The sequence below is a fragment of the Symphalangus syndactylus genome, chromosome 7 (genome assembly GCF_028878055.3).
Source record: "Symphalangus syndactylus isolate Jambi chromosome 7, NHGRI_mSymSyn1-v2.1_pri, whole genome shotgun sequence".
Classification (NCBI taxonomy): Eukaryota; Metazoa; Chordata; class Mammalia; order Primates; family Hylobatidae; genus Symphalangus; species Symphalangus syndactylus.
In genome coordinates this window covers 119,219,243-119,236,400 of record NC_072429.2, presented here as the reverse complement: position 1 = coordinate 119,236,400, position 17,158 = coordinate 119,219,243, and the positions used below count along the sequence as shown (strand labels likewise).

The window sequence follows — 17,158 nt, the reverse complement described above, 5'->3', positions numbered from 1 at the left end:
CACCATATTCCAGGAAGTCCTCTGCCTATTCTAAAAGCATAAATACAGTATTTGAGGGAAGATTTTTTTTTCAAGTTGTAGAACTTTTCTTAACATAATGGTAGCAAAAAGTATACTGAATATTATGTAAAAACACAGCCAAACATCTAAATATTGGGTGGTACTATGAAAACAGTTTACAGTGCACTTTGCAAACCTTTTTGATGCAGAAACTTTTTGCAAGTGACATTTTATCTGGAAACCCAATATTTAGGGCAGAACAGGTGCTGCTCTGGTTGCAGTAGCAGGGGGCCAAAAGCCATGCGCACTCAACTTATCTTTCAATCTCATTATCTGGAGAACTGAGTCCTCAACTTTCCTTGGAAGATAATTTGAAAACCATTGGTCTAAGGCAAGAATCTAATATAAGATAAATATGTCAAATAGCTTCTGACCTATAAGCTGCTAATAGATGAGGACAGAGAAAAGAAGTATTAATAATAGATTATATCTGAAAGTAACATCTACAGTACTGCCAGGTAGCATGCTGGCTAAATGGTTCTCAACAGTAATGTACAATGGATAAAAAATTTTTAAAACTACTTACTACAATGTACATTACCACACTCCAACTACCCGAACCTGAATTCCTCTTCCTCTATGAAAATGGCTCATCTCATGTTATCTCAACTAGTGACACCAGTTTCAACACAGGGAATCAGCTACATTCTCTGGCCTTCTCACTTTCTCGGCATGTAATAAATAAATCATGATATCGTGTTGATTTTACATCTTTAACACATTATGTACTTTTCCTGGCTCTCCATTCCAAATGCCACTTGTTTAGTTCGAGCTTTGTTCAGGTTTCCAAAATCCTACCAGCATGATCTAAAATTTACTTTTCATTAAGCTGCTGTCTGGCTTATAATTCTTGTATGATTCCTCATTATCTTTAGGATAGAATTTAACCCCAATCATGATACGTAAGGTCTTTTAGGACCGGATTAATCTGAAAAGTCTCCAATCTGATCACTTAGCAACTGCCCTCAACACCCCCAAATCAAAAAACCACTACTCTCTAATGATTCTAGACTACAAACAGTTCTGAGCTGGGTAAGGTTCTCCTATGCCTTTGTAAATGTTACCTTTTCTGTAGCAAAGAACTTTCAATAAGAAAATAATGAGTATTCTGATTTAGGCTGACATAATCCAAAGTCATTCATCTGACAATATTGAGTGCTGACTATATACTATGATATATTGCAGTTACAGACTTCTTCAGCAGAAACATATTGAGTAAAACATAGAAGTCATGGAGATATATTCCTGGATTTCAGGAAAAGGGAAATTATTTCCAAAAAGCATTAAAACTATAAAAAATAATAGTAAAGTTAACAAAAGCATATAAAATATATACGTGATGGTGTCTGGGCAGTGGGTGGGAAGGACAAATTTGCAGTTAATGCTAGACTAGGTGTGAGAGTAGATCAGTCCTGTGCTCAAGCAGAGAACATTATAGTTGCATTAAAGAAGCAAGGCTCAATCACTTCTGTATTATTTCCACAGCCCTACCCATAGAAAAGTCTCAACAATACTGAATGAAAATAAAGATGCTTGCATAGGGAGGAAGATTTCTGATAAAATAGGTATAGGATCCAAGAGGGGGGAAAAGCAAGAACTTCTTCCCCAGCAACTCCAACAATAAGGAGTCCAGCAGCCTACTTGAACATCAACATCAAAACAATGAATATAATGAAAAATATATACCTAACATGTATATTTACCCGACAATACCAGAACATTCTACCTGACACAGAAAATGTAATCTAAAATGAACAGGTAAATAAAAGGATACAACTCAAATTCAATATCCGACATATAGCAGGAAGGTAGATCTGATAATTTTATCATCTGCACAAATTCTAAAGCAGGGCCATAATAATGGAAAACCTAGAAAAGAAATTAAAATTGTGTAATATTTAAATACCATAAACAAGAGTAAACAAATTAGTGATTAAGGGTTTAAAACTTTAAAATGGATCTTAAAAAGCAACTTTTTACACATTAAGCATGCCTAGCATTTAATCCTCTATAGCAGAGCAGAATTTCTTCAATTTCAATTCTACCTTTCAGGGTAGAGAAACAGACATGGAGATCACTTAGTAACCAGGAAGAGCTTTCACAGGAGAAAGTAAGTATGGGAAGAGGTAAGCAACAGAGGACAAGTGTTCTCAACTTTTGCTGTTTATCTCCAACAAGACAGACAGGTGATACAATAGGCTATAGTGTTGAAGAAACAAATTAGCAACCTACCTCTGCAGGCGGAATCTGCAGACTAGAAAAGTGAAAGAAAAGACACTCCAGGATGAACTTAGGCTGAGTGGTACACTGACATTAAAAAAAAAAAAAAAAAAAATTCTAGCGAAAAGACTAAATAAATTACAGAGACAGATAGTGAAGCCAGCATGTGCTAATTAACATAGAAATCTCCATTCAGAAAAAATAAAATTTCAGTACTGTATTTCTTGGGTAAAGCCTAAAACTAGAGTGTGTTATTGAAGGTCAGCTATTTCAATAGTTGGAGACACAGTGCTTTACATGAAAGGCAAAGAAAAGAGCACACTTCTTGAAGAAGTTACACAAAGTTTTAGACTTGTAAAAAGCAGAGTAATTTCACCATACATGATTATGTGTATATATATCTATAATCATAAACATATGTGTTTATACAGTGTGTGTGTCTATACATATACAGACAGAGAGAATATGAATTTTACATTATTGAAGAAGTTGTACCCTAAGATTCTCTTCAACAGTAGCAAAAATTTGGATACATTATTCATACTTGAAGAAAAGTTGAGGTCATGAATCTTACGATTCTAATCTTTAGAAAAGAATTTAATATTCTGTGAAAGATGGCCATAGTAAGTTACGTAAAGTAAGCAATTCTAAACAAATATTGAGAAATGAGTTCAAATCAAATTATACCCTCTTTTTGTACCACCCTTTGATTAGAAAATATTAACCATCAATCTGACATCCTTTTAACTTCATGCCCACTGTTTTCCATGTTCTTAAATTAGTTCTTTTAAAATGAATTCTAAGGTACTTTCATATAAATATCTCTTCTTATGTTATTTTTCCAATGTTAAAAAGCCAACTAAACCTTTTCCTAATTATTATATTTTATAATTACTTGCATTTTAAGAACAAATGTATAGGAGATATGGGGCAAGAACTGATACTTCTTACACTATAAGTTAAGCATATGTCAGGTACTATGTCACATATTAAACTCTTACCTCATTTAATCCTCCTAACTTTGTAAGATAAGTGTGTTACTATTGCCTCCACTTCACAAATGGGTTAATCAATCTACCCAAGGTTATAAACAACAATTTATAGGTGACACAGTTAGGTTCCAAACCCATGTTTACCTAACATCAAAACATATCCTCTTCTCTCTATGTCATATTCTCTCCAAACTGAGTCTTAGGTCACATAGTAAAGTCCAAACCAAAGATGGTTTCAGGACTATACACATTTAATATCATTACTTTTTTTAAACATCTAAAACAATGACAATTTCACCAAAATTTAATGCTGATGACACAGTATAACTTAAGTTCTTAATTATATTAAAAATTATGCTAGTGATCACACTTAAACACGTATATTAGTAATATTAAGTCAAGATTCAAACATATTTTATAGGAACAAAAATATACATGAATGATAACACAAAAAAATTAAACACGATTACCTTTGGCAAAATATTCTTTTCCTTTGATGGTATTATGTTTTTGGCAAGGAAGCCAGTATTTAAATTAGATATACTAAAATTCTTAGGTGTGACTCCCTTTAAACAAAATTCAGGAAAACTAATTTCAAATCCAAACTGAAAAGAGATCAAGAAAACACAGTTACAAGTGTCATGAATAATGCTATAAAGATTAATATATCTTATTACAATGTAACAGTTGAGGGGAAACCTATGTATATATTTATTTTTGATTCCTCAGCTCAAAAGTGTGCTTCTTACATTTAGGTACACATCCTATTTTAACTTAGACATCAATTTTTCAGGTTTTCATGAAAAGCTCTCATTGGCCCTTCACCAGCTGGCAAGAGTATGTTAAGCTCATTCTATGCAGCCACAGGACCAAACAACCTCTTTTGCATTGTTCAATATCGGGCTTCCTACCAGTCTGTAAGTTATGCAAAGACAGAAGCTGTCTGTCTTGTTCCTTTTTTTTTTTTTTTTTGGCTTTGAGATGGAGTTTCACTCTTGTGGCCCAGGCTGGAGTGCAGTGGCGCAATCTTGCCTGACTTCAATCTCCACCTCCTGGGTTCAAGTGATTCTCCTGCCTCAGCCTCCTGAGTAGTTGGGATTATAGGGACCTGCCACCATGTCCAGCTAATTTTTTGTATTTTTAGTAGAGATGGGGTTTCACCATGTTGGCCAGGCTGGTCTTGAACTCCTGACCTCGGGTGATCCACCCGCCTCGGCCTCCCAAAGTGCTGGGATTACAGGCGTGAGCCACCGCACCTGGTTCTATCTTATTCTTTACTAGATCCTTAGTACAGTGTCTCACATAGTTTGTCTTTGATAAATGTTGCTGATAAGATCAATTGCTGCAGAAGTAGTAATAGCAAGGATGCTAATAATAGTAATGGTAGGCACAACAATAGTGATAGCTAACGCTTACTGAGTGGTTACTCTGTGCTTTAAATAATTTAATCCTCACAAAAATCTATGTGATAGGAACTATTATCATCATCTTACAGATGAAGACAACTGCAGCACCAAGAGGCTAAGCATTACACAACATGCTAGAAAGAAAAAAGAGTTGGGATTTGATTGTAGGCAATATAACTCTAGAATCTATGTCCTTAATCACCGTAATGCCTCTTGACTAAAAAGCTGTTCTCTACCAAAAAAAGTAATTTCAAGTTTTAAATGCATCCAGTGGAGATATGGACATTTAATTTCCTATTCAAGAGAATAAAAGAATCACATGAAAAGAACTCTGCCATTATCTCTCTGCCTGTAAACATGCAGTTTCAGAAAACATACAAAAGCAATTCTAGCAAACTGTATCTTCCGCTCTTCCACTTGGCTATGTGGGGTTTTTTTGGTTTTTTTTGTTTGTTTGTTTGTTTTTGAGACGGAGTCTTGCTCTGTCGCCCAGACTACAATGCAGTGGCGCGATCTCAGCTCACTGAAACCTCCGCCTCCCAGGTTCACGCCATTCTCCTGCCTCAGCCTCTTGAGTAGCTGGGACTACAGGCACCTGCCACCAAGCCCGGCTAATTTTTTATATTTTTAGTAGAGACGGGGTTTCACCGTGTTAGCCAGGATGGTCTCGATCTCCTGACCTTGTGATCCGCCCCCACTTGGCCTCCCAAAGTGCTGGGATTATAGGCGTGAGCCACCCACTGCGCCTGGCCTATGTGGGATTTCTTTATATTAAAACATTTACAGAGAAAATTCACCTGCAGATTTAACCTATCTGAGATTAGGATGAGCAAACATGCACATCAACAAGACAAATCCAGCCACATTGATTTCTGTTGTCTAATCAGAGATTTTATTAAACCATTATTAAGGGCGAATTAAAAAGGAAGAAAAATTTCTAGTAATTAGTGTAACAAAACTTTAGAGGAACTCAAAAGCCTACTCATGCTCCCATGCTACCCTAAATAAACATTAAGAAACTTTCTTAGTTTAGTTTTGCCTATCTACATAATACATAAATTACTATGAACACTTATTTCAAAATGGACATAACTTACAAAACCCACAAACATTATTTCATAGTAAGAGACGTCAAAATGAAATACAAACTTCATAGAAATTCAGGATTAGAAGAGTCCACCTAATACAACATTCTCATCTTATAATTGAGAAATCTGGGGTCCAGTAAGGTTAAAAAAATTTGTTCAAAATCTGGGGGCTGGTTAGCAAACAGCAAAGATCACCTAAGGTAGTATTATGGGAAGACAACATGCTCTAAGCAATTTTTCTAGTAGTTTACACATGTAATAAAACAAAGCAATTTGGATAAACAACATGAACTTGATTAATGTCAAATTCTACGTTTTAAAAGAACGTTACATTCTGGAAACAGCACTCGAATATAATCATGTTATTATGTGATTAAAGTTAATTAAAATCAAATAAAAATTCAGTTCATTGGTGGAACTACTCACATATAAAGTGCTCAGTAGTAATAAGTGGTTTATAGGCTACTGTATTAGCACAGATATAGAACATTTCCATTATTGCAGAAAGTTCTACTTAGATAGTGTTATTCTAGAATATCTTTATAAGGTACATTTTCATTAAGATTTATTTAAATATCTGTGTTGTAAATAAAATTGAAAGGCCCACTTGGCAAACTGTGAATAATCCATTTACCTTTCTTTCCCATATCTGTATTTTCCCCCTCCATAATTCCTTTGAGTCAATAACATTTCTGAGATCTTCTAAAGATACAACATTAGCAGAAAGGTATTCTGCAATTTTCTGACAGTTTCTATAAAAAAAAGATTACAACAATTAAATACAGGGTTTTATATTTCACTAATTTAATCATTATAGTTAACTACAAGCCTAAGAGGCAAAATTGCAAAATTTATATTGCTGTATTTTTCCTACTAATATGAAACACCTATTAAGTCAGTCTCTAAGTGCGTTGCTGTCACATGTTCATTTACTCCCAACATCCTCACAAATTTAGAGTAATTATCTTTAGTACTAAGGATGAAGAAATAGACTTTCCTCTTACTATTGGCTTAAAGGTGTCAGATGTACATAAACACACACAAAGGCACAATGTCACTTCCTTATCTTCAAAAAGAGAACTGCTGTCCTATATTGTCCCCATACAGCTTTGTATGGAACTCTATAACAGCACTCATCACAGACTATCTTGACTGTTAGCATTCCTGTTTCTCCCTGCACTTCAATGAAAAAGACCATGTCTTCTCACTTTCTTAACTTACCAGCGTCTATTCCTATGCTTGCCGTAAAGGTATTGCTCAATAAACATTCGTTAAATGAAAACAAATCATGAAGTTATTAAATCCAACTGAAGGCTTACTTAAGGATCAAAATTGTAATATACAATTAATCCTTGCTAAAATATAAAATACAAGTGTATATTTATTCCTACGTTGGCACATAACAGAAAACCAAATACAACATGACAAATCCAGTGTATCTATGTTCAAAAGCATACAGTGTACTTATAGAATTAATCCTCAATAATGGTTGTAAAACAGCATCAATAATATTTACTAAAAACTTAAATATCTCAGAAACATAAATATAAAATATGAAACATCTAGATTCTTCTCAATACACAAATTTGCAATCACGGTATAACAAAATTTTATCTTGTCACATCAAAATAATTTTCAAATGCTGAGTCTGAAAAGAGAATAGTATGTTAATTGTGAAAACAGACAACGCAGACAATAATCAAATATGAACAAAGAAGCTTACATTTCACAATGATTTACTGCTATAGTGATCTTTGCTGAATACCATTCTCTCAAATGTTTTAATGCTCCTACAGTAGGTAAACAGTCTTTCAATTTAGGAGGATCTTTGTCAGAAAGCAATAGTATTATATCTACCATTGCTCTACCTAGAAAGAGAAAAAGGCATTTTTGTAATTTTTAAAAAGTTAGATCTGAAATGTCTCAAAATAGTACCCTGAACAACTGAATTTTATGTTTATTTAGAAAAATGAATTTTATATTTATTTAGAAGACAAAGGAAGATTTTAGTTTTAATTTCTGAAATTCTTCAAAACAATATACGTCCTCAGGAATTCAAACTTTTTAAATGTTTATCATTTGACTGAAAGCCATGTTACCTTGAAATAGCTAGCATATACTAGAAAACAATAAACTATATCATAATTACTTGCCAATTCTGCAGCAGTGGTTAATTACACACATTGCTCTTAAGATCATCAATGCTATTGTACTCAACAGAGAAAAAAAAAACCTGTGCAATTTCATTATATTTTTCTAAACATAATTTTGTTATCCAAAAGAGAATGAATTAGTGCAAAACTGTAATGTTCAAATAAATGATGTCTCTTTTATAAAGGACAATACAACACTCAGAAAACCAATTATACTGACATCATCATTGGATCCTGAGAAAAAATAACTTCACAAAACTTTAAATTTTATAAAATTATACATTTCCCGAAGGACTACAGAAATCAAAATGAAACAAACTGGAGATAAATTTGATAATGAAAGTATTCTAATTTGCCAAAACAACTATGTAATATTTCAGTGCATACTTTGAACTCAACACATTTCATTTGGAAAGTTGATATGTTTGTCAACTCATTCAGTCATTTTTCTATGTGGGGCTTTTTGTACTAATATATGATCTCCTTGAATATAGAGATCAGACTATAAGCTATAAGCTCCTTTATGTTAATGACAGATGCTTTATTCATCATGGTACACTTGGCTGCTAGTACAAATATTTACTTAATAATGACCTTCAATAAACAAAGTATTCAGAAAAGAATACTCCTCAAAGTATTTGCGGATGCCAACTGTACCAAATATTAGAAGACAGCTACTTGATTAACACAAAGGAAAAAAGAAAAAAAACACTTTTAGGAATATTATGATACAGTATTTCACAAAGTATTCTTTCCACTATGGGGGAAAAAATAGGTTCTATAAAAAAAATGCTGAGGAAACACCTTCTTTTATGGTATGACATTCCATTTGATAATGCATATAGTAACTTCACCATAAAAGAATGTTATCCAAATTATCAATGCTAAATAATCTCCTTCTTAAAGAGCTGTTTATGGGATTAGTCTTCTACAGAACACCTCTGAAAAGCAAAAGTCTGTAGTAGAAAGATTCTTCTTCAGCAATAACTAAAGAAACAGAGATAGTTATTTAATGTTCTAAGTTCTAATTTTTGCCTAACTAAATGAAAACAATGAAAAGAACTGCTACATCTCAGTAATGTACTCTCATGGATACATTCTGTATCAACTTCAATTAAAAATTGTTTTGTATTTTTTAATTTAAAGATTAGAGTGAGAACACTAACATAAAGAATGAATTTATCATTTATTCATAAAAAGTGTAATAAGATAAGATACAAATTATTGAAAGCAGTCACAAAATATTACCAGGAGCAGGAAGCTTGTCTGATAACTGATGCAAATTTTCTGCAGCTTCTTCATAGAGACTAAAATAAAAGGGTAAGTTAGGAAAAGAAAACCCCACAAATATATTTATATATAATCATAATAGGTAATATTAACTAAAAAGATTGTTGTACAGACACTGTTAAACAGGTTAGATGTATAATCTCATTTGATCTTTATGACAATTCCAGGAGGTACTACTATAATACTATTATTATCTCAACTTTAAATAACTTGCCTAAAGTTACATAATTAGTATGTATGGAAGCTAGGATTCAAACCCTGAGTACAAGTTCTTACCCACACCCCAAAAACAAACAAAAAAAGGGAATAAAACTCCCTAAATTATAACTAGCATATTAAATATAAATCATAACTAACAGACCAAACATTTTTTTGGAACCTTTTATTTATTCATTTATTTTTGGTTTTTGGGTTTCTTTTGAGACAGGGTCTGACTCTGTCACCCAGGCTGGAGTGCAGTGGCATGATCACAGCTCACTGCGCCTCAATCCCTCGGGCTCAGGAGATCCTCCCACCTCAGCCTCCTGCATAGCTGGGATAGCTGGGACGACAAGCACACGCCACCATGCCTGGCTAATTTTTTTAGTTTTCGTAGAGACGGGGTTCTGCCATGTTGCCCAGGCTGGTCTCAAACTCCTGGGCTCAAGTTATCCGTCTGCCTCAGCCTCCCAAAGTGCTGGCATTACAGGCATGAGCCACTGCACCCGGCCATTTTTCTGAATCTTAAAAGTAAGAAAATGCTAAGTGTTTAATAAAAAAGGACACGATTTTTCTCTGAATGGTATTTAACAGTCTTGACTAAAGAATATGACACCCTCTTCAGATTCTTCAGAACTTATTAGTTTTATCTATATGATGCAATTTTTTTCTCAAAAAAGTTTATTATATAGCATAAAGGTACTTAAATCCTTTATTAGAAACCCACCATCGTCTTAGAAACTTAAGGCATCTTATGTAAACTCTAGTTTTCAGGCTCCCCCTTGTGGAAATAATTATTAGGTCACTTATCAGAAACTTTTATACTTGTCTTTTAATAGTGGTAGGAAAACATATGGGATGATAAGAGTTTTTAAGGGTAAATGAAAGCACCTAAGAAATCATCTAAAAGTACTTCAGTACTTTATGGATGAGAAAACAAAGGACCAGAGAAGTTACGTGACTGGCCTCAGATTGTGTAAATAAAGTCTACGTCTACTAATCCCTGCTTCAGTGATATTTCTCTGGTTCGGAAAGGTCTCCTTTTATTAATCAGTACAAACAAATATGATCTAGAAAAAGGAAAATGAAATTTTTTAAGTCTATAGCTACTTACAGATATGTGAATACTAAAATAAGAGCAGTTTTGTCATGAAATGTTATGAAAGACTAAAAAAAAGGTATTAACTGTAAGAGGTGGGATATTTCATGAAGAGAAAAATTATTATCACAACTTATGTCACCTGGATCAACTTACATATTGTACCACAATTGAAAAAAACCTAAAAGTGAACTCAATCATGTATATATAATCCTCACAAACCCTATGGATTTTAAAAGGTACCTGAAATGCTGCAAATACACATAAATTAAAGAAGTCACATATTTCGGCCTCAAATAGCAAAATGAAAAATGATACTTTGGTATGAATGCTAGCTATTAACATTAAATAACATTTCTATTCAAGCTTTTAAAATACATTATTGGCCAGGCACAGTGGCTCACAGCTGTACTCCCAGCAGTTTGGGAGGCCAAGGCAGGCAGATTGCTTGAGCTCAGGAATTCGAGATCAGCCTGAACAACATGGCGAAACGGTATCTCTACAAAAAAAACACAAAAATTAGCTGGGTGTGGTGGTGCACACCTGTAGTTCCAGCTACTCTGGAAGCTGAGGTCGGAGGATCGCTTGAGCCCAGAAGGTCTAGGCTGCAGCAAGCCATGACTGTACCACTGCACTGCAGCCTGGGTGACAAAGCAAGACCCTGTTTCAAAATAAAATAAAACATTAGGCAGAATTTATCTTCAAGAAAGTAACATGTTAATTAAATTATCACTTTTTATGATTCTTGACATTACGTAAGCTTAAGAAACATGCATTTTAAAGAATTTTATTCAAATAAAAGGCCCAAATTGCCTTATGTCTTCCAAAGTGAAGAGTCGAAAATTTCAATTAATTAGAGTTTCTTCAGTAAAGATGCTAAAATATATAATCTTCATTCTCATGGATTAAAATAACTGTCTAATATTAAGTATTTTAATGATAATACAAAAACCATATAAGCATACTCAGCCAAGGATAATGATTCCCTGCTATTACTATCTTCTTCTTCAAAACACTCAACAGCACCCAAACATTCTTCGATATTTGTTTGAAGAACATCTTCAATTTTATCTTTTTCTGTATCAAAATGTATCTCTTGCCAATCAGAACTACAAAACTAATAAATCAAAAGGTTGTATTAAATAATGGATCATGAAATTATTTATATTAGTAAAGACATTCATTAGTAGCTATTTTTAAATTTATATTACCTGATAAAATCCATATATTGCCTGCACTGCAAAGAACCACTTCTTGGAACCAGGTATACCACCCACTGAACAGGCTTGAAAATGAAACCACACTTATTATTAGAAAGGCATACCATAAATAAGCAGATGACACAGCATATATACTGTACTTACAGACCATAACTTTGAAACATATTACATAATTATCCAACATATATATGAGGATATTTTAAAAATCCCTGCTAAAAATTCAAATACAACAATCTACCTAAAGAGCAAAATTCTTTACTCACAATAAATACTTGGCTTTCATTTGTCACAATTCAAAATTCGTATTATTATTTTTTATTATTTTAATCATCATTTCACACAGATTACAATCTACCATAAAGATGTTGAAAATACAGCTACTCAATTACTACTGAGTAAAGCAAAACCATGTAAGTCATTTTAGTGAAAACAATTCCCTCTCCAAAGACCATGCAGGTTGGTTCAGCCTGACTAGAGACAGAGGCATTAAAGAGCAACCCCAGTCTAAAGATAAGGAAGACGCTCTTCTTGGAGAATGGAGTATTACATGAGGATATAAAATTAAAGGTCACCTCAAGGTATGTGTCAAGGAGTCATAAAGAATTTAGAGCTATGTATAGAAATTAGACTCAAAACAGGAAGAAGAAATGTAGTAACTGAGGCTTAACTAATGGAAGGAAGCTAGGTAAGATGCTAAATTCTTATTACCACTTTCTTCCAACAATCTCAGCAGAAGACTCCTACTGCCTTAACAAAATAGAAGCTGTTAGGTAATAATCCCTATAACATCCTCTCAGGAAACACACAACTCAACTTGTATTGCCATTAATCTTTCCTCTTTCCTCCCCTTTAACCTGTAAGAGGCACTGTCCTTCCAATTCAATGTTATCCCCCACACCTCCTGAGATCACTGATTCTATTATCTAGTCCACTGATTATCTTTCCTGCATTTCAATCTGCTCCCTTCTGTCTGTTCTTTGTCATTGCCATTTAAATACACACAAGTGTTTCTCAAAGTATTTCTTTTTTAAAAAAAGGGGTCCCTTTAAATTCATCTCCACTTCACTTTCTTAGCTCTTCCTCAAAGATAAACTTCTGAAGGTGCTGTCCACACCTGACTGTCTCTATTTCCTCGTCAACTTTTCCACTTCCTTCCAAATGCATTTCAATTTGTTTTTTGTCTCCAATATGCCACTGAAAGAACACTCACCAAAGTCACCAATAACTGACTTGTTACTAAATCTAGCAGTTTTTAGTTCTGTTGTTATTTGACCTCTCAGCATAAGAGAAGAATCAAAGATGACATATTTGACTACTTTCTCTTTAAAACACTTGGCTTCTGTGGCACCCATCTTTCTGGCTGCTCCTTATTCTTTTTAAAAACTGGTGTTCAGTTCTTCCAAATACTGGGATTCAGTTTGAGGCTTTCTGTTCTCCCTACTATCCATAAGCAATCCCATCCTTTCTCATGGCTTCACCTGACATCTATACATTGGTTCTATAATTTGTATTAATTGGTGCAAAAATAATTGTTTTTTTGCCATTATTTTTGCACCAACCTAATATCTCCAGCCCTCTCCTACATTTTGAGTTCCAGACACACATATCCGACTTTTGTAAAACATTTTTACTTTATTTTTACATTTTATTTTAGTAAACGTAAAACATTTTTACATTTTTACTTTTTACTTTGACATCTTACAGGCAACTATTAACAGGTTCCAAACTGAACATGTCATAGTCCCTCCAAATCTGGTTCTCCTTTCTCACTAAATGCCACCATCATGCCATTATCCACACCAGAAACCTAATGTCATCCTTGATTCTTTTCTCATCCTTTCCTTCTTTTACATCATACCAATTCAACACTAAGGTAGGTGAATTCTACCCCCATAATTTCCTTCAGATCTATCCATTTTCCTCCACCCTGGCTGACTCTCCCATTCCTCATTTGGTCTTCTACAGAATCCCCCTATACAGAAATAGCTATACTTTTCTCTAATCCATCTACTATACTGCAGGGAGAATACTTCAAAAGCACATATCTGATCATGTCTCTTCCTTAATTAAAGCTTTTAATGGCTGCTGATTACCATTAGGAAAAAATCCAAACACCTTGACACTATTTACAAAATCCTCTAAATAGCCATGCCTACCTCTCCACCCTTATCCCAATTATAATCATATTCTACTTTCCGTCCCTCAAACTTGCCATATTACTGAAATCAATAATCCTAGTAGGGCAGGAAATTCAGCACAGGCTGTTTCCATTTGCATGGCTCTGATACGCACAAATTCCAGTTACTGTAGCTTAAATAACACCAGTTCCCCAACAACCTGGTTCAAATTTCAGTTACCATGGTATATTCATTAACTATAATTGCATAGTTTAAGACTTCATTGCAAGCTTCTCAGTCTACAAAACCACTGTAAACATAAAAGATGTGTGTCATGATCAGTAACCAATCATGTTACTACTTTTAAAGTATGCCATTGATTGGTCACTGCACAAGTGCCACTCAGTTCACACACAGGTAGCAAAGGATGTAACTGTGTTGCCTTCTGGTTTCCCAGTGTAAACCCATGTGATATTTTATAAAAATGGATAAATGGATGAGGGAATTTTTTAAAAAGAGAGAGATAAAAAAACACCAAAGAAACAAAAAGTGCTAACACTGAAAGCAATCTTCAAAGCTAATGTAAACAGAGTTCTCAAAATAGCTGCTGTGACAAACACCTTTTGATGAAAAAGGTGAAGATGTCCCAGAGAAAATGAGGCTAGCAAAAACCTTAATATTAAAGGAACTCAGAGATATTTCACAACATTGAAAGTCCAGGTCGGGCACAGTGGCTCACATCTGTAATCCCAGCACTTTGGGAGGCCAAAACAGGTGGATTGCTTGAGCCCAGGTGTTCAAGACCAGCCTGGGCAACATAATGAAACCCTGTCTCTACAAAAAGTTAAAAAATTAGCCAGGTATGGTGGCTCATGCCTATAGTCCCTGCTACTCAGGAGGCTAAGGTAGAAGGATAGTGACACTTGAGCCAGGGAGGTTGAGGCTGCAGTGAACCATGATTGGGCCACTGGACTCCAGCCTGAGCAAAAAAGTGGGACCCTGTCTCAAAAAAAGAAAAAAAAAAAAATCGAAGAATAAAACATTGGAAGTTGATACAGCTGGAATATGATAATTCGCCAATAAAAGAAAAGATGTTCACTCTGTATCGTAAGTTACGTGATGATGCAAAGGCGGCAAGCACTGTTCAAACTACTCTTGGTAAGGTTTTTACAAAGAAATAAAACACTTTAATTCTCAATGTACCTAAGGTTTTTAAATTACAGTGTACAAAATAAATTTTATTTTTACTATTTTTTTATTTCCATAAAATTGTGTAACAGTAAGAGAATTTTTAATGTTTTGACAAAAGATATTAAAGGTCATGGGACAATTCTAATTTTTCTCATTGATTATTATATTAGGATTGCTTTGCACAATCAATTATAAAGTACAACACTATCATGCAAAACAAGGACCATGTGTATAAGAAACCCCTAAACACACAAGGGGGAAGTAAAATTTATCATGAGAACCCCTAGAATACTCCCAAGAGCTCTTTTACATATACATTTGAGATGCAAATCAAAGAAAATCTTTCCTGCAATGATAGTAGTATAGACTAAAATTATACCAACTTGAAAATTAATGAGTACTACTAGGCCTTGGAAAACAGGCTAGGGTAGCATATACATATTAGAAATCATTCCCCATTGGTTTTAGTTGACACTGAGAGACAAGAGGTTCTCTAATGAAAGAAGAGAAAGGTGCAGATTGTACAGTCACAGGAACTACAAAATTATCAAAAGGAGCAGACCCTTCCTTGCATCGACAGAAACTTCCTTCAGTTTTTAGGTATTGGTCTGTTTTGGCATCTCCATTTTCAGAACGTTTAAAGGACATTCCCCAGTAATGGACAAGAAGCGGGAATAAAAGAAAAGATAACTATCAAAGTCAGTAAATGCATTTGTATAATGCCAGTAGAAGCTAAAGGAGGAAAGATTTTTACAAAGCACGGTTGGTCAAAAAAGCGAAATACTTCAAAAAGTCAAAGCAGATAAGAACTGAGAAAAGCTCATTGTGTTTAGTAATTATTAAGTACTTTTAAGAGAATCAGAACAGAAATAGGTAATTAAGAACAGAAATAAATAAATAAATGGTAAGGAAATCAGTGTGGGAACATTATTTATATATCTTTACTCATGATAAAATCATCCTCATAAAGCCACACTCCCCTTAGTTATACAGAACTAAGATAGGCAAGAAAATTTCATAAAAAGAGCAAAATTCAAGCTGAGAACCTAGAATAATTTTCATAACTTTACTATATTCAAGCATCTAGAAGAAAGGGGTAATTTATTTTTCAGTTTTGTACTCCCTTAGTTACCTCTGTAACTCAGTGCCTTGTACACAGTCAAGAAGTATTTCCTTGTACTCCTTAGGGTCCAAATTAATTAAGTTAATTTCCAGTACAAATGATGTGCCAAAGAAAAGAGGAGTTTATTATACTTACCAGGGAAAGTACTATCTTCTGGATTAATTGAAACACTAATGCTTCTTTTCAAGAGGTGATAAACATTTGCTGCTGTGAAGTCTGAAAAAGAAAAGACAGACTAACTCAAAGGGCTCTAGATTTACATAATCTAACTTACTCCAATTTCACCATCAGAGACTCTCAAGACTAGTAGGTTGTACATAAAAGTACTAAATGCTGCTCAAGATCTGTTCAAGTTTTGATACAGAAAATCTAAAGCAAGCAGAGAAAATAGAAAAGGCTCCCAATCTGTGCATGCCAGTCAGTTAGCACGAATGCAAAATTCCCCTCAAAAGAATAATTTTAAAGAGAAGGGAAATTCTGTGACAATACCTTATACACAACCACATACATTTACTCCTCAAAATGCCTGTTTGATCGAAACAAATGAACACATAAAATGCAATATTGAATCTAGATGGGTGCACCAAAAAGCAGTGCAATCGCAAACAATTAAAATCATTTAAAATTCATCATTTGTTTTTAAAACTTAGTTTATATGTGGGATGACTCCTCCCATTAGATGTAAATTCTAGGACAGCAAGATCTTTGTCCATCTTGCCCCTTTCTGTATTACCTGCATGTGAAACACAGGAGCAGAAATAATAAATGCATATATTTCCAAAAAGCAGGCAATCCCATTACTAAGGCATAGAAAATTTATTAAGTTAAATATTTACTATGCCAAGAACTTCTAAGGGCTGGAATCTTGCATCCACAAATTTATTCCTGTTTTTCCATGAAGATGCTATTTTTGCAGCCCTCATTAACTCTATCCCAGATAGAGTCCCAGCTTCGTGGGACAACTACTATTGATCCCTCTTCAGCAGAACTTGATGACAAAA

General features: G+C 34.1%; 1 protein-coding gene across 1 annotated transcript in view; it reads right to left on the bottom strand.

The window, feature by feature from the left end:
* Positions 1-17,158, bottom strand: part of MTBP (MDM2 binding protein) — a 78,385-nt gene that overhangs the window by 60,856 nt on the left and 371 nt on the right. Inside the window, exons 2-9 of the mRNA XM_055287137.2 lie at positions 16,293-16,373; positions 11,718-11,791; positions 11,472-11,623; positions 9,168-9,226; positions 7,490-7,634; positions 6,401-6,518; positions 3,743-3,877; positions 1,835-1,929 (exon numbers count right to left, since the gene is read on the bottom strand). Of these exons, the coding sequence (XP_055143112.1) occupies positions 1,835-1,929; positions 3,743-3,877; positions 6,401-6,518; positions 7,490-7,634; positions 9,168-9,226; positions 11,472-11,623; positions 11,718-11,791; positions 16,293-16,373 (859 nt within the window). The remainder of the gene's footprint in view (positions 1-1,834; positions 1,930-3,742; positions 3,878-6,400; positions 6,519-7,489; positions 7,635-9,167; positions 9,227-11,471; positions 11,624-11,717; positions 11,792-16,292; positions 16,374-17,158) is intronic.